At 41.8% G+C, this 21,821-nt stretch overlaps 1 protein-coding gene across 21 annotated transcripts in view; it reads right to left on the reverse strand.

Moving 5' to 3' along the window:
* Nucleotides 1-21,821, reverse strand: part of dlgap1a (discs, large (Drosophila) homolog-associated protein 1a) — a 715,152-nt gene that overhangs the window by 198,975 nt on the left and 494,356 nt on the right. For all 21 annotated transcript variants that reach the window (XM_059646107.1, XM_059646106.1, XM_059646105.1 and 18 more), the window contains one exon: nucleotides 15,640-16,667. In XM_059646107.1, coding sequence (XP_059502090.1) covers nucleotides 15,640-16,596 — 957 coding nt within the window. In that variant the 5' untranslated portion in view covers nucleotides 16,597-16,667. The remainder of the gene's footprint in view (nucleotides 1-15,639; nucleotides 16,668-21,821) is intronic.

Consider the following 21,821-nt stretch of genomic DNA (forward strand, 5'->3'; position numbering starts at 1 on the left):
AGTTCGTCCCCTCCCCCCACTGCACCACACAACCAGCCCAGCTCTTCCCCTCCACCCACTGCATCCCAAGACCAGTCCAGCCTGTCTCTACCTCCCTAACTTGTTCTTCCTCTCACCCATCCCGTCCTCCCACCCCAACCGCACCTCCATCTCCTACCTACTAACCTCATCCCACCTCCTTGACCTGTCCGTCTTCCATGGATTGACCTATCCCCTCCCTACCTCCCCACCTATACTCTCCTCTCCACCTATCTTCTTTTCTCTCCATCTTCGGTCCGCCTCCCCCTCTCTCCCTATTTATTCCAGAACCCTCACCCCATCCCCCTCTTTGATGAAGGGTCTAGGCCCGAAACGTCAGCTTTTGTGCTCCTGAGATGCTGCTGGGCCTGCTGTGTTCATCCAGCCTCACATTTTATTATCTTGGATTCTCCAGCGTCTGCAGTTCCCATTATCACTAAGGTCGGTGGAGTTGTGGATAGTGACGAAGGATGCTATAGGTTGCAGAGAGACATAGATAAGCTGGTGTGTGGAGGTTCGCTATAATAGCGCCATCACTGGCTAAGGAAGAAATGGCACCAGGTGTTCTGCCCACTTCCATGAATGGATTGTCAGCTGCCATGGAGAACCAGTGGCAGTGAGAAAGATACATATGTCTTACATTCCCTCTCCCTGGCCAGTGATCCTCAGGACCAAAGGAGTGGTGATGGGGTGGGCTGGAAACCTCTCCCCCACTGCCCCTCCTTGCAAGGAGACAGGACAGTGCCAGTTGGCACCACAAGTGGAACCATACAACCCATCGATAGCTTCTAACAGTCCTCATTAACAGGTATTCACCCTCGTAGCTGGGTCATTTTCCACTGCTATGTCTGTCCATTGTTCTCCTCTCTCTTTAGGATCTGTCTCCACCTATTGTTTACTCCTTAGCTGTCCCCCCACCCTATGTTTTGCATATAAACTGACATTTTTGTAGCTACCATCAGTTCTGAGGAAAGGTCACTCAACCTGAAATGGTAACCCTGATTTCTCTCCCCAGATGCTGCCAGACCTGCAGAGCGTTTCAAGCAATTTCTCTTTTTCTTTGTTTTGGATACACTGGAGTTGTTTTCCTTACAGCAGATGAACCTGAGTGGGGGACATGACTGAGATTTCTAAAATTATGAGGGACAAGATAGGGTAGACAAGAAGAAATGTTTCCCCTTGGTAAAGGGACCAGGATGCATAGAGTTCAGGTTAGGAGCAGAGAATTAGAGGAATCATCAGGAAATGTATTTTTTCACCTGGAGGATGGTGGGATTCAGGACTCACTGCCTTATGGCAATAGAGGCAAAAACACTCATGTTACTTAATATGTTTTTAGATTTGCACTATGATGTCAAGGTAACAGGCTGTAGGCCAAGTTCTGGAAAATAGGATTAAAATGGTTAGGTGGTTGTTTAGACTGGTGCAGACTCGATGGGCTGAAGGGCCTTTTTCTGTGCTGTAGCCCTCTGTGGCCCTATACCTCAAGACTCAAGAAGCTTGACACCATTCAGGATAAAACAGCCCACGTGATTGGCTCTCAGTCGACTTTCTTCAACACCACGAATGCATGGTGGTAGCAGCAGTGGGCACCATCTACAAGATGCAGTAACTCAGCAAAGTGCCTTCAACAGCATCTTCCTGTGCCCTCTACCAGCTAGAAGGAGCAGGGTAGCAGTTGTATGGGAACGCAGTCACCTGCAAGTTCCCCTCCAAGTCACACACCATCCTGATTTAGAACTATATCAAAGTTCCTTCACAATTGCCAGGTCAATACCCAACAGCCCTATAAGGTCTCTCTACCACAGGGACTACAGCAGTTCAAGAAGGCAGCTCCCCATCAGCTTCAGGAAAATAAGTGCTGGCCCAGCAAAGCAATACCCACATTTTATGATTGAAACTCAGCACGACTGCGCATATGGGGTGTTGTTGCAAGAATTCCAGAGTGTGTAGTAAAGCTGGAAGCATGGGGCAACTGCATTTTTCCATCCTTTGCATTGCTCTGAAATGCTCAGATTGATGCAATAAAAGCCTTGGGCAGTGTTGAAACCTTCTCCTCCAATGAGCTTGCCTGAAAGAGAGATTTAATGATGAAGACTTTAAATTTGCCACCCCCACAGACTGCAAAACACAGTGAAGCAGAGGCCTCTGGTAAGTGCTGAATGGAGCATGAGAGAAAGTAGATTTTTGCCTCTCATGAAGAAAACACTACTGCTGATGTTATTCCACACTGCCTTGCTATTAGGAAGTTCTTACTTTCCTGGATCCAATAAGCAGGAATGGATAAAGAGATGAGGATTAATGCTGCCATTAAATAATGACACTGAGAAATTCTGAACTATAGAATTTTATTGGATAGAAACAGATCGCTCAGTATATTAATTATGTCGTAGTGTTTTGTTTTCTACATGCATCGCAAATTCTAATGTGCTTTCTTCTTCACTCTCCATATCTTTTAACGTGCCTTTTACAAGCAAATATTTAATTCATATTGTATGGGTTTATAGACTTTGTTTCAACCATAATTTGTGATAAGGAAATTGTTTCTGTGATTAGTTTCAATTTGTGACCATGTTGCCAATCATAGAAAGGAATTTATCACTATTTAGGATCTTGACAAAGCTTGTCATCTTGCTCACCAACAATTTTCAAAGTATTAACAGTTTTAGTTGGTTCTCAAGGTACCTTTGATTTTTCATTGGTTGTTTACTACATATTGGTGTAACTTTGTCAGGGGTACTTTGGAAAAAACTATTTACTAAGTTCTGTCGGCACATCACTGGAAAGTTAATGGAAATTCAAGATCCTGATACTAATTATTCTGAGGCATTATATTCACACAATTGATATTCATCACAATTCATGCCAAACTATGGACATATTTAAGCTGATGGCCCATATCATGGATGGATATTGCTCAAACTCATTTCAGTCCGCATTTTAAAGCCGAAAGGTTATTTATGTCTACTTGTCTGAGTTGGATTACATCCCAGATCTACAACATCTACCTACCTATTGTACCGTTCAATTTTCATATTGTATTACACAATAAATTTCACTGTTGCAGATGGGGCTATAAAAGATTCCTCTTCAAAGCAAAGAATGTGGATTTATATATCACCATTCACAATTTCTGGACATCTGAAAGCTTTTTACAGTTGACTGTGTACTTCTCTTGTCAATGTAATACATTAGAGACACCAGGCGAGATCCAACAACATTAATGAAATGACCAGTCTACCATTTTTTTTCTTGGTGTTGCTGCTCAGCTGAGGCAGCTGTCCTGGTCTTCATTAAATATTATTACAGGGTTTGTTAAATCCACCTGAGGGCAAGCTGCTTAAAAATCTCATCCAAATGGCAGTATCAGTGACACTACTGTACTCCTTCAGTACTGTATGCAAAGTGTTCACGCCTTCAAGCCTCTCCAGCCCACAGCTTTCTGACTCTGAAGTGAGATTGCTACCACTGAGCTAAGGCTGACATTTCTCTGAAGACACAAAATGAACTGAGATCAATATCGTAGGTTGTTAATTAGATTTAAATGTATTTTCCACCACAGGCAGTTATTTGAGCTATATTCAGCTTGTCCTGAGGCAGATAGAACTCATATACCGAGCAGTCTGCATGAGTTGGGGAATTTATCTTTGTTTCCTAAGCTAAATGTTTTGTGTTTCAGCTTTAGCTTGTGAAATTAAACTCATAAAACATCCTCCTTCAACCCTAGCTTTGTTTTATGCAGCTTTCATATTGGACATGATCTATCACACTGTCAGAAGTGTGACGGTTACCAACTGTGCAAACCAGATAAGATAAAATAGATTAGTTTATTGATCAGACTTTAAAATATACTTTTTACTTTTACAACTGATTGCCAACTGTTTTGGACAGAAGGGCAGAAAGCTAGATGAGATGGGTCCAAGAAATGAGCCCTGAGCCAGAATAGGCAAAGCGTTGGAAATTCTATGGCCATTGTGTTGGAGTGAAGCAGCTTTGTCAGTGCTCCTAAGATGCTGCTTGGCCTGCTGTGTTCATCCAGCTCTACACTTTGTTATCTCTTGTCAGAGTTTCAGTTGGGGGTTGGATTTCAGTTTAGGTCTTAGGTAATCACTTAAGCAATAAGTCTCTTGGCAGATGTACTCCTGCACAATAGCTCTAATTGTGGTCATGAAATGCTACCATTTATAACACAAATCCCACAGCGCAGCCAAATCCCACAGATCAGTTCCAAAACTGTTCTTTTCATTACCTGAGACAGTAAATAACTCATTATTAGTTGTTGAAAGTTCCATTTGTAGTGAGATCTCAAGACTCCAGTGTTTGTATCTCAGGTACTTATGTAGTCACCTGTCCCTATTCGGTAATAGTGTCAATAGACAAGATTATCATGGATCCTCAGCATGAGCTTTCCAGGTGGCTGAGTGGTTCATGGACAGGTCTGCATGGCAACAGACCAGAAATAGATGACAAAAGTGAAATGCAATGTATAAGAGAAGAATCACAACTTGTGATCTCACCGTAGAAACAATTGTAGAAACCAGCAGCTGGTTTAAAGTAAATAACTTCCAGCCCATTTTTCAAACCTTGACATTTATACGTAATGCCAGCCAGTTTTGCAAAATGCTGCTTTCTTCAAAAATTTGTGCAAGAATTTTGTGTTATTTCCATGTATTTTTTGTTGACTGGGTACATGAAGGAAACACAAATGCAACCAGAGTGAATAATAAGCCAATCTTCGTGGTTTTCCTTGGGGGAATATACTCTAGGAAAGATTAATCCTGAAATTTATCTTTGTAATGGCATATGGAGATAATATGCCAGAACAATGAAATTAAAAATGCAATTTACATATTTTAAATGGATCAATTTAGCAAGTAGACTTCAAAGTAACACTGTAGTTTTGTGATGGTAAACTGCACAGCATGTCACACCTCCCCTCTCCTGCTTCACGCCATGTATGTCTAACAACCTTTAGTTCAATACATCCGGAAAAAAAAATACCATTCTTGATCTGAAATTGAGGTTGCTTGGTCTTGCGTTTACATTCTGTGTTTTATAAACTGAATAAGCTCACTGGTTAAGTGTAAACAAATCACTTGTAATCTCAAAGAGAAATTTACATAGACCAAAATTATTAGTCTTTATGGAGAACGTGTGTTGCTGCTAACTGAAAGTGACAACAGGGCCGAGTCTTTAGTTTTGTTTTAACGAAGTCTGAGTTGTATCCAGTTTTCTGGATGATTTTCTTTGCTGTGAGGTCTAGCAGGCTTTGTCACCAATCGTACCAAATTCACCCAGTCTCCCATATGGCATCTGTCACAACTGATTCACATCTGATCTTATAACGTGCAATTCCCACATAGACTCACTCACTGGATATGTACCAAAACACAGGCATCCCTCACACCAGCATGATTTATAAAATGCAGCACTGCAGCTGGATGAACACTAGCATTGCAATGCTGCCCTATTCACAAGGGTTGGACTCTGGCAAAGAAGGACCAGCAGAGGAGACCATGTCATTAGATTCGACCAGCCTGGTCAAAGGTCGCCAGCCAGGTCCGTGCCATATCCAGGATGCTGAGGAATGGCCAATAATGTGGGAAGGTCAATGACATGTTCTGCTCCACCCAGATAAATGCTACACTTTTCTCTTTGCTGCCTTGTACTCAGTTTATCTCTGCTACTGCACATACCTCACACCAAGGTCCATGCTCTACCCTCTCACTATTGTATGCAATATTTTCCCTCACTCACTTTCCCCCCAGCTTCTCACACCATGAACCCTGTAAGTCCTTTGCGCTGCCTCCACAGACCTTCAATGGATATCACCACTGTTTCTCCACGGCAATTACAGCTATGTGCCATCCACTGACTCATTCACCCCTATTTTCTTACAGAGGAGAGTACAGCACGTGACAGGGCAAAGAGAGCATGCAGTAGTTGGGGGAGATGCCTGAAAACCGTGTCTTTACCCCAATGTGAAGAGAATCACAGGCCTCGCAGAGACAGCTCCTGTGAGGTTGCTGAGGCATCCATGTCCTGGGAAACAAATAAGTAGCTGTGTCACTGCCATTCTCCAGTTAACCTTGCTATCGCTCTCAATCGTTGTACACTACTTCTAACTACAGGCCACAAAGTCTTCTTTCTCTTTGGACCTGCATGTCTCACAAGCATTCCCACAAAGAGTTCAGAGGCTGTGAGGGAACTGCGCACATGGATGTCTAAGGATGAGAATACAGAGGCCTCAGAGGAAGCTTTGGCAGGGTTGCCTCCTAAACCCCGACCAGCTCAGATACTGACACCTGATGAACAACCATAGACATAGAGATTGTGGATAATCGATCCAGTGAGCACCTCGCTATAATAGCGCCATCACTGGCTAAGGAAGAAATGGCACCAGGTGTTCTGCCCACTTCCATGAATGGATTGTCAGCTGCCATGGAGAACCAGTGGCAGTCAGAAAGATACATATGTCTTACATTCCCTCTCCCTGGCCAGTGGTCGTCAGGACCAAAGGAGTGGTGACGGGGTGGGCTGGAAACCTCTCCCCCACTGCCCCTCCTTGCAAGGAGACAGGACAGTGCCAGCTGGCACCACAAGTGGAACCATACGAAGACCCTCAGCAGTTTCCACACAGGACACAGCAGAAGGTCTGTGTCCTCCATCTCCACTCTACCTGACCCTTCAAAACTTGGAAATTCAAGCCAACTTGCTCCTGTCAACTGTAAAAGACTGTATCTTTTTATTTTCTGGACTTTTCATCGTGGACTGAAAGGGAAAAAGAATTGTTTAATGAAAAACTTTGGAAGGGGTTGCTGCATTTCTTATAAATAAGATACCAGCCACACTTTGTAAATGCTGTTTACATTGATGTTTGTTCAAAACATGATGGTGGAAGTGGGTGGGGAGTCCAGTTTCTGATGAGCTAGAACCATAGGTTATGTAACTGATTGGTCTGTGGAATAGCAACCCATTGCTGATGATAAGAACGTCGTGATTAGTTTCTAGGTAGCTGACCTACTTATGTCCCTTTCTCTGCAGTTAAAAAAAAACACCTCAAGCCTGACAAAAGCAAATTTATCTCCCTTCATCAGTTGCTGTAAGTTGAGGCTCTTAACCAATAAGTCAGAGACTTTATAAGTGTGTTTCAGAGATAGTAGGAACTGCAGATGCTGGAGAAACTGAGATAATAAGTTGTAGACCTGGATGAACACAGCAGGCCAAGCAGCATCAGAGGAGCAGGAAGGCTGATGTTTCGGGCCTAGATATTTTCTGAGGAAGGGTCTAGGCCTGAAGCGTTGGCTTTCCTGCTCCTCTGATGCAGCTTGGACTGCTGTGTTCATCCAGCTGTACACCTTGTTATCTCTTTGTAAGTGTGAGCCAGTTGCTCCGTCTCTCTTGCAAGCAAGTGAAAGTTTCTGGAGAAGGAAGATTGAAGAGCAGCAAGTCCTGACGAGAACAAAATGATCATCTCAATGAATTCTATCTACATGTGTATACAAGGGGGACTTTTACAAGGGATCACAGAGTGTTAACAAGTAGAATTATGTATCAGCTGTTCATAATTGTTTATTTGTACCGACAATTTAGTTATTTATAATAAATAGCAATTTTTGTTAAGTACAGAAATATGGTCCATGCTTTCTGTCAACATGGGTCTAAAAGACAGGTAAATTGGGGACTTTTGTACACTTTTACAAAATCTTTAACTTCTGTGATGATTCAGGGAATAGCAGGGCTTCACTTCCAGTGTGCTCCTGCAGAGGGATGTAACCCAGGAAGGCCTTCAGCATGTGTGACTTGTCTAGACAAAAGCAGCCCAAAGTTTCCCCTGCCAAATCTCTCAGGCCAAAGGGCTCTGTATCAGATTGGCAGATTGGGCTCCCTCCAGCCCCAGCTGCAGGAGCAGGGACTGCGCTGAGATGTACTGGCAGGGAGAAAATGAACATAGCTTCTTACTTCAGTGGTATGGGTGAAGAAGGTTTTGTTTTGTCAATCGGACTGCGTACATAAATACTGATAATTTAAACCTTCACGTATCTGCTCTTGAGTCTCCCTGTGCAAGCACTCGATGCTTTTTCCCATCAGCCAGTGGCAGTTCATGGCCACACACAAGGCTTCTTGGATGGAGGCCTGTTATGATTGCCGACTCGAGTCAATCCTCTGGATTCAACATTCCGAACGCTTCTCTCCCTCTGTGCATGGATGTGTAACTGCCAAAAGGTTGTCCAGTAGTGGCTGTGCCAGTGAGGTGACATGTACAGACAGGATCGATGCTATAGACAACGAGAGAGTAGGCACCCTGTGTACCTGTGACCTATGTTGTTCCCCTTTAAAAGCCCTGTAGTCTGTGTTTGTTGTTCTCTCCTTCACCAGTTGAGTTACTTGCCCCACGCACTCTGAGTTTGTTCACAGCCATTCACTTCCCCAGTGGTCAGTTCTGATTTCCAACATGGTGGAAGGTGACAACGAGCACTCCTCTTTCAGCCACTTCCAGAGTCAGCCTGACATTTTCAGTCAGCTCCCAAATATCCACGTATCCTCCTATCACACACTTCACACTTTCCCACGTCCTGAGAAACTGGTTGCATTTACCTACCATTGCCTCCCCTTCTCAGCCATACCATGGACATGTAATGTAACCATGCCTAGTGTAGTCACACTCTGCCCTTCCCTTAGAGCAGGGTGCTCCTGACTGTGAATGAACCCTAATCCCACATTACACTCTTCTCAGGCATGGCTTACAGTACCTCACCTACAGTCAGACCCCGCTCAGGCCCAGACCATGCAGCCACCATTTCTAAACACTAACCTGCTCTGGATCAATGCAGCAGCTATGCCAGCTCTTACTGGCCTCCCCTTCCTCCTTAGATTCTGTGGGTGGACCCGATGGACTGACGATGACTGAGCCTCTCCTCCAAGGTATGGCTAGATTCATGATCAATGCATACAACATCTCCTTGACTGCATTAACTCTACCCATTGGATTTGTTCCTGTGGAGCCATGGATAAACAACATCCCTTTCCCTGGCGTGCAGAGGCCCAGGCCACTGAACTGAGACTCCATTACGGGAGATGGCCCTTAACTTCCTGTACTGAGACCTCCTGACTGATGGGCACTTGGTGAGTACAGTTCCCTGAAGAATTTGAGCCATGGCTACCTGTAAGCTGCAGGTACAGTGCTTTTGCTACGTAAGCTGCTTCCACATGGTGAATGTGTGCGATTAATGTAGCAAAGTGCTGTACAGCAAGATGTCTTTCCCCTTGACTGAGGATTGATTAACAACAAGGCCAGCTAGCTGTTTGTCCAACTGTGCTAATTGGCAATGCAAGGCGATGTGCTGTGAGCATTCAGGGAGGAGGTAAGTGAGCAAATTCTAGGAGAGCAGGGGCGTAGCACTGAGAATGACAGCTTGGTCTAATCCATGGGCTGGGCGTCTCTGCTCATGCACTAGGTATCCCTGTTACAACTTTTTAAGGCAATGTCAATGCAGCTTGCAATGAAAGTCTGTGATTCCGGAACATTCATGGTAGAGGTGCCAGATTGATCACTTTGGATTGGTAGATGATAGATACTCATATCTGTGAAGGAAGAATGCATGCAATTAGCCGAGTATCATATTTTGAGATGATTTTAGGCTTTGTCCAGCGTGGAGGTGATTCAGAGTAAATGGAGAGCTCAATTAACCAGGTGCGCACTCTGGTTCCATATCAAGTTTCCACGATGACTAGCTTGTTTGACGAGTTTGGTTAGATGGGAGGTTAAATATTAATGAGATGAGTTGTGGCGTTAACAAATCATTTAACAAACTGTAATAATTATCCATTAGCATCTCGCTGCTCTCTGGTGAGAATCTCACCCTGCTGCTTGTGAAAAGCGTCAAGGTGCAATGAGATGATCGCCACTTTGTGATGGGACTCATTGCATTCACTGCAGGTTCTGCCACACATTTCACCATAACCCACATTGTTCAAAAACTGATGGTATAGTGGACAGTGAAGGAGGTTATTTAAGATTAAGAAGAGATCTTGATCAGTTGGGTCAATGGGCTAGAGAGTGACAGATGGAGTTTTATTTGGATAAATGAGAGGTATTGCATTTTGATAAAACAACAAAGGAAGGACTTACACAATTAGAAGTAGGGCCTTGGGTGGTATTGTAGAACACAGAGAGACCTAGGGGCTCAATAACACAATTCTTTGAAGTTTGCATTGCATATTGATGGATGGCATTTAGCACACTCGGCCTTCATTGCTTAGACCTCTGAGTACAGGAGTTGGGATGTTATGTTGAGTTTGTGCGAGATGTTGGAGGTTTGGAAAATTGTGCAATTCTGGTTGCTCTGTTATAGGAAGGATATTACTAAGTTCGAGAGAGTTCATTAGAGATTTATCAGGATCCTATCAGGATTGAGATAGTAGGAACTGCCGATGCTGGAGCCTAAGATAACAAGGTGTGGGGCTGGATGAACACAGCAGGCCAGGCGGCATCAGAGGAGCAGGAAAGCTGATGTTTCGGGTCTGGACTCTAAAGAAGGGTCCAGACCCGAAACGTCAGCTTTCCTGCTCCTCTGTTGCTGCCTGGCCTGCTGTGTTCTTCCAGCTCCACACCTTGTTATCAGGATTGGATGGTCTGTGTTACAAGGAGAGACTGGATAGGCTGGGACTTTTTTCACTGAAGCATAGGAAGTTGAGGTAATGGTAGATATGGGTACAGTAACAATATTTAAAAGATGTTTAGATAAGTACATGAATAAGAAATGTTGGGAAGAATATGGGACAAGTGCAGGCAGGTGAGATTAGTTTAAATTGTGATTACGGTCAGCATGGACCGCTTGGACTGAAGGGTCTATTTCTGTGCTGTATGACTCTATAACTCTATGCTCAAGCTCCTATAAGACTCCGCACATAGGTTTTGACAGCAGCAGGAATAACTAAGGGAAGGCTTTAAAAAAGTCCTACACTGAAACAGTTTTATACGTGTTCTAATATTTTCAACACAAATGCACACTATTTATTGGTGGGACATAAATTTTATTGCCTACATACTTTAAAGATGTTGTTGAGTGGTATGCCATTGTTGCTACTTAAGCAGAGCTGTCATGCAAAGTACATAAAAATACATCCAATTCTGAAGTACTGAATTAAGGGAGAAAAGCACAAAAGGGACTCATGATGAGATTCAGTGGGTGACTGAAAAGCAGACCATGAGATCCCACAACAAAAGTGATGAACATCAGCAATAAAGAGCAGTTGGATATATAATAGTCCAGTTTGGAACGTCAGTCTTCCATGAAAAGCTGCAAAGGCTGGTTCTATTAATTTTTGTGGTTGTGCTTGCATGTACTTTTCATTCTACACCAAACCAAACTGGATCATGAAATCCGTTTTGCAAGCGACAGATGTTTTAATGTGAATATGAAATGTGTAGGAAAAGAAGTAGAGCTTCCCACTTCATTATGTTGGAGCTTTTCTGGTGCAATGCTCTGTTTATTGAATTAATGTATTTCATCAGCCAAGACACATTTAGTTTATATTTTAGGCTGGTGGTGAACATTTGGATTTTCTAATATTTTCACTTTTGAACCAAAGAAGGAAGTACAGAACACAACAGCTGTTGCAGAATGGCTTGTACACTGACGTGCCATTACGGAGAACATTAGCATTAAATTATGGGGTATAATTTACTTATTATATCTTTTCAATGACAATAGGGAAATATAGAGGATATAATTTACTTGCATTTTCAGATAGGATTTAATACATTTTCACAAGATTTGTGTACAAAGTTCAAATTAATGGAATTATGTTAGTTTAAAACTTGTTTGAGAATTGTTTTAACAATTGGAAACAGAAAAGAAAGAGAATTGGGAAGAAAGATAATAAAATGTGAGGCTGGATGAACACAGCAGGCCAAGCAGCATCTCAGGAGCACAAAAGTTGACGTTTCGGGCCTAGACCCTTCATCAGAGAGGGGGATGGGGTGAGGGTTCTGGAATAAATAGGGAGAGAGGGGGAGGCGGACCGAAGATGGAGAGAAAAGAAGATAGGTGGAGAGGTAGGGAGGGGATAGGTCAGTCCAGGGAAGACGGACAGGTCAAGGAGGTGGGATGAGGTTAGTAGGTAGATGGGGGTGCGGCTTGGGGTGGGAGGAAGGGATGGGTGAGAGGAAGAACCGGTTAGGGTGGCAGAGACAGGTTGGACTGGTTTTGGGAAGAAAATTGTCTAGAGGCAGTGACTAGGCAACCATTGTAGATCACTGTTGGATGCATCCAGTTATAAATCCCTTGTTATTCTTTCTATTCATAACTTAATTAGAGGTGACAGCTTGGAACATTACAAAATTTGTTGATGAGATAGTATATGTCGCAGTCAGAATTAATAAGGAGTCCTGAAATATCAAGAACTAGGTCAATTTGGAAGATGGGCTCAGAAATGGAAGATAGACCTTAATCTAGATAAATGTAGGAAACTGCTAATGCAGTACATCATTCAAGATAATCTGGTGTATTATGGGATTAGGCTAAATGCAACTCTACAGAAGTATAACCAATGCTGAAATGACTTAGTTAAAGTGGACAAGTAAAAGCTTTTGGAGGTACTTGTTATGCAGTCACCAATGGTTTCCATCAATATGAAGTTATCACAATACATTACAAGAAGAAATGTGTAAAAGAACCAGTGGATGAAACGGGTAAACTAATGTAGAAGAGTAAAACATATTTCTGATTAAAAGGAATTTATTTCAAACAGTTTTCACAAACTGCCTTGATAGTGTTTCTAAGCAGCCAAATGAAGTGGTGTGAGACAGTGAGTCATTATGAAATTATCATTAGTAGCAGAGTGCAGCATCACAATCACAGAATTGTTACGGACAGCGCAGAAGGAGGTCATTCAGCCCATTGCATTCGTACTGACTGTGAGCAATTTAACTTCGAGCCAATCACTCCTTTTTCCCTCTAATCCTGGACGTTATTTCAATTTGAAAAATCATTCAAATTCCTCTTGACTGCTTCAATTCTACCTTCCTCTACCTCATTTCTGGACAATTCATCCCATACTTTATCTACTCGCTGTGTGACGAAGTTTCATGAAGAAGTTAAATGAAGTGCTGTTCTCAAGAATGAGGATCTCAGTGAGGAATCCATTTAGGAAATTTTGCAAAGGCCGTACAGCACAAGTTTGTTAACTTTGGTCTGTTGAAATTATCAGAAACGTAACCCTCTGAACCACAGCTTTGTTAGTCTGGCATCTCTGGCTGAAAATAAAACTAGCGAAGAATATAAGGAAAATAGTTAAAAGACTTGCATTAAAAGCAAAGGCTGTGGAATTTCCAATGCAGCATGTAAGGTCAGGTGTATTCCAGAGGTATAGCAAAATTACTGTGTGAATCAGGAAGGCCTGTCTCTAAAGTTGAATTGTGTGGGTGAGACCATAAGACAGGATGTAGGTACAGAAATGGCCATTCAGCCCATCAAGTCTGCACTGCCATAAAAGGAGATAATACTCAACTGCACTTTCTTGCCTTCTTTCCCCATAACACTTGAAGTTTTACTGATTAAAATTTTGTTTATCTCAGTCTTGAATAAATGTAGCCTTGAAAGCACTCTGTGGTAAGAATTCCATAGATTCACTTTCTCTGAGTGAAAAAAACTCATAATCTTTTAATTTCTCCCCACAGATGCTGCCAGACCTGCTACGCTTTTCCACAAATTTCTACTTTTGTTTTTGATTTACAGCATCCATAGTTCTTTCAGTTTTTAGATAGGAAATAATCTCTCCTCATCTACTCTAGCAAGACCCCTAAGAATTTTATATGTTTCAGTAAGGGGTCTCATCTCATTCTTCTCAACTCCAATGAGTGTAACCACTGCCTATTCAACATCTTCTCATCAAAGAAAAACCCCACATCGGAATCAACCTCATGACCCTTCTCTTGACTGCTTCCAATGCCATCTAAAAAAAATGATTTCTTTAGGATGGTCAGTTTTGAAGAAACGTCATCTCACACTTAAAAAGTGTACTCTGTTTTTCTCTCTCCAAGGATGCTACCGGATGTGTTGAGTTTCCCCAGCATTTTCTGTGCTTCTTTCAGACTTCTAGCATCTGCGGTATTTATTTTCATTTCAGTGTTCATATCTATTGGTTCCACTTTACCTATCCTGTTTGTTACCTCCTCAAAGAATTATAATAATATTGTTAGGCATCATTTCCCCTTCATGAAGTCACAATGGCTCTGCTCAATTTTATTACGTATTTCTGAATGCTTTGCTATTACATTATATCCCTGTGGCTCTTCACTGGTTACAGGTTACTATCCTGAAAATACCTCCCCTTGTCCCAACTCTTTGCCTTCTACTAGTTAGGCAATCCTCTATCCATGTTAATATGCTACCTCCAACGCCATTGCTCTCACCTTATTAAGTAGCCTAATGTGTGGTCACACAATTAATGCTTTCTAAAAATCCAAATATATTACCTCTTCTGCTTCACTTTTATGTGTTCTTCTTGTTACCTCTTCAAAGGAGTCTAATAAACTTGACATGCATGACTCATGAAGCCATGTTGACTCTGCTTGATTTTATGATGTATTTCTAAATATTTTGCTATTGCAGCCTTTATAATTCATTATAACATTTTCCCAACAACAGTTGTTAAGCTAACTGGCCTATAGTTATCCGTTTTTGATCTCTTTCCCTTTTTGAATAAAGGTGGTTTTACAGTCCTTTGGTAATATTCCAGGATCTAAGGGTACTTAGAAGATTGCCATGAATGCACCCATTTTCTCCGTTATAATTTATTTTACATTCTAAGATGTATCCCACCAGGCCCAGAGGACATAATAGCTTTTAGCACCATTCTTTTCTCTAGTTTATTTTCTCCAGTAGTAAATATTCTGTTAATTTTTCTCCACTAGCCCCACCTTTTAATGCCTTGATTATTCAGTATATTGTGAATGCTATTCAAGTCTTCTACTTTGAATACTGATTCAAAGGATTTATTAACTTATTTATTTTACCTATTTATTCAACTATGTCCTGGTTCCTTCTTATTATTACCTTAGCTTCATGGCCTTTCTTCCCTTTGACCTCACTCTTGCTTTTTATATATCTAAAGAAGCTCCTTTGGTCCTTTTGTGAAACCAATACCCCTTAAAGAAACTCAGAGATAGTAAGAACTGCCGATACCGGAATCAGAGATAATATAGTGTGGAGCTGACCAATCCCCACCACTTCCCATGTGCATTCACCTATCACCATCCCACCTACCTTCCCCAGCCCCACCCCTCTCTATTTATTTCGGAGCTCCCTTTCCTCTCCCCCATTTCTGAAGAAGGGTCCTGACCTGAAACATCAAATTTCCTGTTCCTGTGATGCTGCCTGGCCTGCTGTGTTCCTCCAGCTCTACACTGTGTTATCACTTAAAGAAACTTTTCTTCCCAGTGTAATAAATCAGAAGCTGAATCTTTCTTGTTTTGGTGTGCTATTAATGTGTTGTTGTTTCCAATACAGTCCATAAATAATAACTATTGCATATATTGTGTAAACAGACTATTAACTTGTAAACAATATTTGCAGCAGCAATATGCTTCGATATTGCCACACATTGGATGCATACCTGGAGATACTGGCATGAACGCTCTTTCTGGCACGTTTCTGATTTCATGACGGTTTTATTATCAAGATTCATTGAGGATTTCTGGTAAACCTCATGGGCTCGGCTCACTGTTAATGTTGAAGACCACGAGCTCTTCTTCATGATTTGTGCATCAACATTCAGTGGAATATTTACACAAGTCGTGCATTTCATGTCATTATTGCTTCTGGAAGTTTTTAATGTCTGTTCACTTATGGTATTATAAGCTTCCATGAAGTACTGAGATGTTGAACGGTCAGGACATCGACCCATGGTCATCACATTTGCTGGCCCATGATAAATGCATACATCACCATCCAAGTTATCTTCTGAGCTCCACCACCCCGAAATATTAGATTTGTTCTTCGGTTCTGACTTCCTATCTTTGCTCTTGCTGCGCTTGCCACGTTTTGTACCATGCATTTCATCATGACCTGCTTTATTACCATTTGTATTTCCTTTGGACGGTCCTTCAAGAGAATGTGACTTGGTAAACAGCTTTTGCACTGAGTGAACCAGGTGGCGGATTCTTCCTGGACTTTCACTCCGATGTTCCAGGGCTGTCCGCTTATATTGTAAGGTGTGGAACCCATCGCGGCGGATTGGGAGTTGCCTCTCGAATTGGTCCAGGAGATTGGCAGGGATGCGATTGGTTTTATTGGTTGAAGGTGCAGGCACCAGGGCACATTCGTCTTTAAGGTCATGCTGTGAACTGTAATGTCTTCTGGGAAAAGTACTACTTGATATTTGATCACTGAATGGAACCATGCACTCTGAATGAAAGGAGTTCCGCTGGGTGCAATAGGAATGATCGTCATGATGGGAGTCAACTGGATTGAGTATGTATGGCTTCCTTTCCTGTTGGTGGGACAATGTATCACACAAAGGGTCACAATTGGTTGCAATATGGTGTCCTCGGTTGCTTGATAACCCTTTCATTCTTGTGGCTGATACTTTCCCCAAGTCATTTAATAATTGTAGTTATTATCAGGAGGTGTCGTGAGAAAGCCCTGAAAAGTGATAAAGGGAAATAACACATCAGTAACATAATTTCCCATTACTTGGATTAAAAAGGAAACACTGCAATAAAAAACGTCACTGAATCTTTGAGAACACAGTCTGTAATTTCTGGGCACCAAAGAACAAGTTAAAATTTGATAGAAATTAAAAATGAGAAGTCCAAGCTGTCTGATTCTTATTCTACAAGATTCTTACCCAACTATTTTCCTATGACAAAGTATATTTTAATTTGCTAATCAAATAACCTCTTCTTATAAAATAAGTTCTAATGCCTGCAGAGATCAAGAGGCAGCTAATGTTCATTTAAAAGCACCATTCCACTGTTAAAAAAATTATTTTAGGACTGTTTGAGTCTAAGTTTCATCAGTGCATTGATTATGCTGTAAGAGTCAGGAAACCATGCATTATGTAAGTGACATTTAGTATAAATTGCTGGATTTTTTTTCCATGTAATTTGCTGCTTTGACATAAATGCACCAAGAAAATGCTTTTTGCCTCCAGCAAAGTCTGATCCAGTGCATCGTTTCAAGTTAATTAGAATAGATTAGTTCAGTTTTTAGACTAGTCCAAAATCAAAACTGGATGCTGGAAATGTGAAATAAAAACAGAGGATGCTCAGCTTCTGTGCAGACAGAAACAGAGTTGGTGTTTCAGAATGTGACCTTGCATTAGAACATTTTCAGGAAATGTGGGCATTAGCATTTCTCAAATTACAATAACTGCAACCTAAGAAGTTTTTCCAGAGTCTGAATGTGGGTGTGCAAGTTAAGGCTATTGTATTTATCCAAAATGAAAACTGAAATTTTGATTTAGTGCTTACAAATGCCAAAATCATTAAAGGCACAATAAACTAAAGAATGTACCTTCCTTACATTGAACTGTTTCCAGAATCAGTTTGAGTACAAAACCAGTTGACTATCTAAACTAGTTTGGAAGCATGTTAATTGCCAGCAGCTAGTGTAAAATTTTCTGATTTTTTTTCCATACCTCAAATCCATAGGTTAAGCAAATTTACCCAGTATTGAGCAGCCACTGGTTTAGGCCTGTTGTGGGTGTAGTGATTGTAATAAGGTCAGTTGGGTGGATTTCATAGAATATAAGCTCCCTAACTGGGGTATTAATCTGGTTCAACCAGGGAGCCCTGGCTGACAGATACAAACAGGGATGTCAGAGGTTTTGTTTAGTCCGAGAGGTGGCTCTGAGGAAGCTGGACCAGTCTCAAGTACTATGCATGTGTAAATAAAGGGTGATTTGGTGACGGGATATCAGCCTCTGGAGTTATTTCAGTCGGGGGGAGGGGGGGAGTGGAAATGCAACTCTAGCAGTGAAACACATCAGGTAGTAATGGACCTGGCCCATTCTAGATGTGTTATTTTCTTCATTGTGAGTGACCTGATAGAGGTTTATAAAATCACCAGACGATTTAATAAGGTAGATGTGAAGGGAGGAGACCAAAGCTAAGGATCAAAACATGAATCTCAGAAATCTGAGTTAGGATTCATAAGAAGCTTCCTTATCCAGAGAGTGATAAGAATGTGGAATTTGCTTTCATAATGAAGAGTTGGGGTGAAATGTATAAATGTATTCAAGGGACGTTCGATAAATATGAGGGAAAGAGGTTATGCTGCTGCGATTTAATGGAGAAGATTATGAGGATGCAAACAAGCAATATAACTACCAACATGGATCAGTTGAGTCAGGGCGGCACGGTGGCTCAGTGGTTAGCACTGCAGCCTCACAGCGCCAGGGACCCGGGTTCAATTCCAGCCTCAGGCGACTGTCTGTGTGGAGTTTGCACATGGTCACCGTGTCTGCGTGGGTTTCCTCCGGGTGCTCCGGTTTCCTCCTACAGTCCAAAGATTGCAGGCTAGGTGGATTGGCCATGCTAAATTGCCCGTAGTGTTCAGGGGTGAGTGGGATGTAGGGGAATGGGTCTGGATGGGATGCTTCAAGGGGTGATGTGGACTTGTTGGGCCGAAGGGCCTGTTTCCACACTGTAGGGAATCTAATCTAAAAAAAAGCCTGCTTCTGTATTGTAAATCCTCAGGATAGAGAAAATAAAATCAGAAGCAATACTACGTCAGGGGTGGTTAATCCAATCCTAGCCTGTTTCTGACCTAAATGAAGATAAATTTCATACTTAATAATGTAAATTCATACAATTTCCATTCTTCTTTTGGATTATATGATTCCATTTTGAAAATTGAAAAATATGGTCTTGCTCATAACTTACAAAAGGACTTGTGTTTTCTATGAACAAGGTCATTGGCTTATAAAGTGGAACTTACTGTGGATGTAGTGGGATGGGGCAATCATTGGCAATAAGACCTGGTGGCATTCTATAAACCCATCCAGTGTCCTAACAGAATAAGGGTCCCAGTGTGCATCAGGAAATGTGCAGAGCTTTGCACTTTCTACTTTGGACAGTCCAAACCTGAGAATTATCAGCCTAGCAGAATCCAGGCCATTGGCAATGGATCCTTTAAAGACTGGTAAGTATGGGTGGGATGAGAGGAAAGGCACTGAACCAGATGGAGTGGAAGGTAGTTGACAGAGCAGCACAGTGATTCCTGCAAGCCCCTTCCTCCTAATGCTAGCTCCCTCGCTCAGGGATGAGGGACACCCAAGAAGATCTCAGAAAGTCTCTCAGGGTTTCCTGGACTGCGTCCATGTCGACAAGTCCCCTGCTTGGTGTTGGTTGTTTGCCTGTGGTAGTGGGATGAGATTGTCCACTTGGAATCTTTAGTTGGCCTCATGGTGCAAGCCTTCTGCTCAGGTTTAATCTGGGGCAATAGGAAACCAGCAGAAACTCCACCTAACATCCTTTTGCCTGGTCACTGTGCCCCAATCCACCTCTGAACTTGATTCAAGAGCAATACATTCCATCCTGGAGATGGGAGTGGTTAGGAATGGCAAAAATATTGTTTCTCTCGTTGGGATTTTGAATTTCTGTGCCTTCCTAGTCCAATGTTGTCTTCATATAGTTCAAGACTGCCTTGGGTTGGGTTGTGGTACCAAAGGCACATCCAATCACATGGATCACCATCTACAGCCAAAGGGGAAATGGGTTTTTATGTTTACCAATATCTGCCTAAGGTTAGGGGGACTTTGGAAGGAATCTGACAGCTGGAGCATGCTGAGGAGCTGGTAAATTTTGAAAGGTAAGTGCTGAATGAATTGACAGTATCAAATGACGCAAATGTCATTATCAGGTGTTGTATAATCAATTAATGATTGATTATAGGGCTCTAACCAGCAAAAGTAAATTGGTCACTACTTTGAGCAACATATTGGGGGTGCTTTATTGATTGGGAAAAGTTGTTATCATACATTCAAAAGAAAATTGCAGAAAATAGTTTCAAACTTTACTGTTATGATCTGATGTAGTTTAAGTGTCCACAGATCTTTAAGTTTGAATAAAACAATAGACCTGAAGTTTTCACTTGGAGAGAAAAAAACTTTAATTCTGGACTACTTTGATTGTCAGGCCACCTGGTGTTGTTTTGGGAAAAATAACAGGGCCATCAGCTCTTACCGTTTCAATAGGACTCATTGTTTGGAGCTGTATGGTTTCATTTGATAGCTGGGGACATTATAAATGCCTTGCTCTTTTTCAAAATTAAAGAGCAACTTAGCAAGGACTGTGTTCACAGTTTTATTGCCGGTTTTAACTTGTGAAGCTGTGTGACAAGCTTTCTGACAGACTATAGGAAATGCACCTTTCTCCTCTGCATCTTAAGACTTTACATTTGGTGAGCTGTAATGGAGATTATGTGCACCTTTGTGTGTACGTAGGGAGAAGGCATGTCAATAGAAGTGCATTAGGAGTGTAATGGGGCATCAGTTTATGAGGGGCCCTGGTGGCTGCATGGGGGATAAGAGAGAAATGGAACAATGACACAGCATGGGCATATGGATGAGCATGGAAGACACAAGGTGTGCAAGGAGGACTATGTTGGGGAGCAGGGCTGATGTCTCAGTGAACTGAGGTGGGGATTCTAATTAATTTGCACTTCTCTGAAGCTGCTTAGGGACTCAGAAAATCTTAACATTGACTGTCCATGTCTCCAGGAGACTTAACTGGGGCAGGTATGGAGAGAGGTTTCTGAAGTTGGGAAATGATCTGACTTACATTTCCCAAGCCTCACACAACAATTTGATGAGAAGAGGGTTTTAAATCAGTGTTTTAAAAATTGCATTCCATGAATTCAGCTGTTTTTACACAAACATTGAAATCGACTAGGCCTTGGTGTTAGTTTTTAGTAATACTAATGGGTTATTAATTAATCCTAAGAACAAATTGGAGAAATTCAATTTACAGCACTCCATTTCACTGTTGGAAGAGGGGCTTTAGGCTTTCACATTACATGTCATGATGAGTCATGCCAGATCTGAATGGAGACATGTCTTAAAGGCCATCATGGCTTGGGTGACTTTGAGTTGTCTCGTCTGCCAACCTAAAATGGACATCGCACTCATTAAATATGTAAATCATGGTCCTAAGCAAACACTGGGATGGTAAAGTGATGTTCTGATATGAATGGAGGAATTTGAGTTCCCATTCTCCACCTATTTCTACCACAGTTTGAGCATTTAACTAGGAATCCACTTAAGGACAGCTGTGAGCTGGCTAGTAAAGTGCCAATAGACTTTCAGCAGTTATTTAAGTTGGTGTGGTCAAAATAGTAGCACTGTTCCATCATATTCCTATGGCTCACCTGTCAGAACTTTTAATCTTCCCCTTGCAAACCCTGGAATATTTTGCCCCCACCCCCTGAAGAACTTGCTGACCAATGAGATCCAGATTTGTTTAGGTCTTAGCCCAGTACAAGCCTACAGATGCCCTAACTGTTTTGTGTTCTTTTTAGGCAAAATCGGATCGCAAGGGTCTGCTCCAGAAAGAACCAGATGACAGACATATGTTCCAATAGATATGCACTGTATTTGAAAGCATTGTTTTAAGAATTTGGCACTTCTGCTTGGAACTTGCATCAAAGCCAAAATGAAATGAGCAAATGATACAACAGTGGATTTACTACTAGTGTTGGTTTCACACGTTTTACCATGGCAACCAACAAGAGTTCAGCTGTTACTTCCAAACAGTACTAGATTATGAATTCTAAATGTTTTTGCCCATGATGTTT

The sequence above is a fragment of the Stegostoma tigrinum genome, chromosome 5, assembly GCF_030684315.1.
Source record: "Stegostoma tigrinum isolate sSteTig4 chromosome 5, sSteTig4.hap1, whole genome shotgun sequence".
In the NCBI taxonomy this organism is placed as follows: Eukaryota; Metazoa; Chordata; class Chondrichthyes; order Orectolobiformes; family Stegostomatidae; genus Stegostoma; species Stegostoma tigrinum.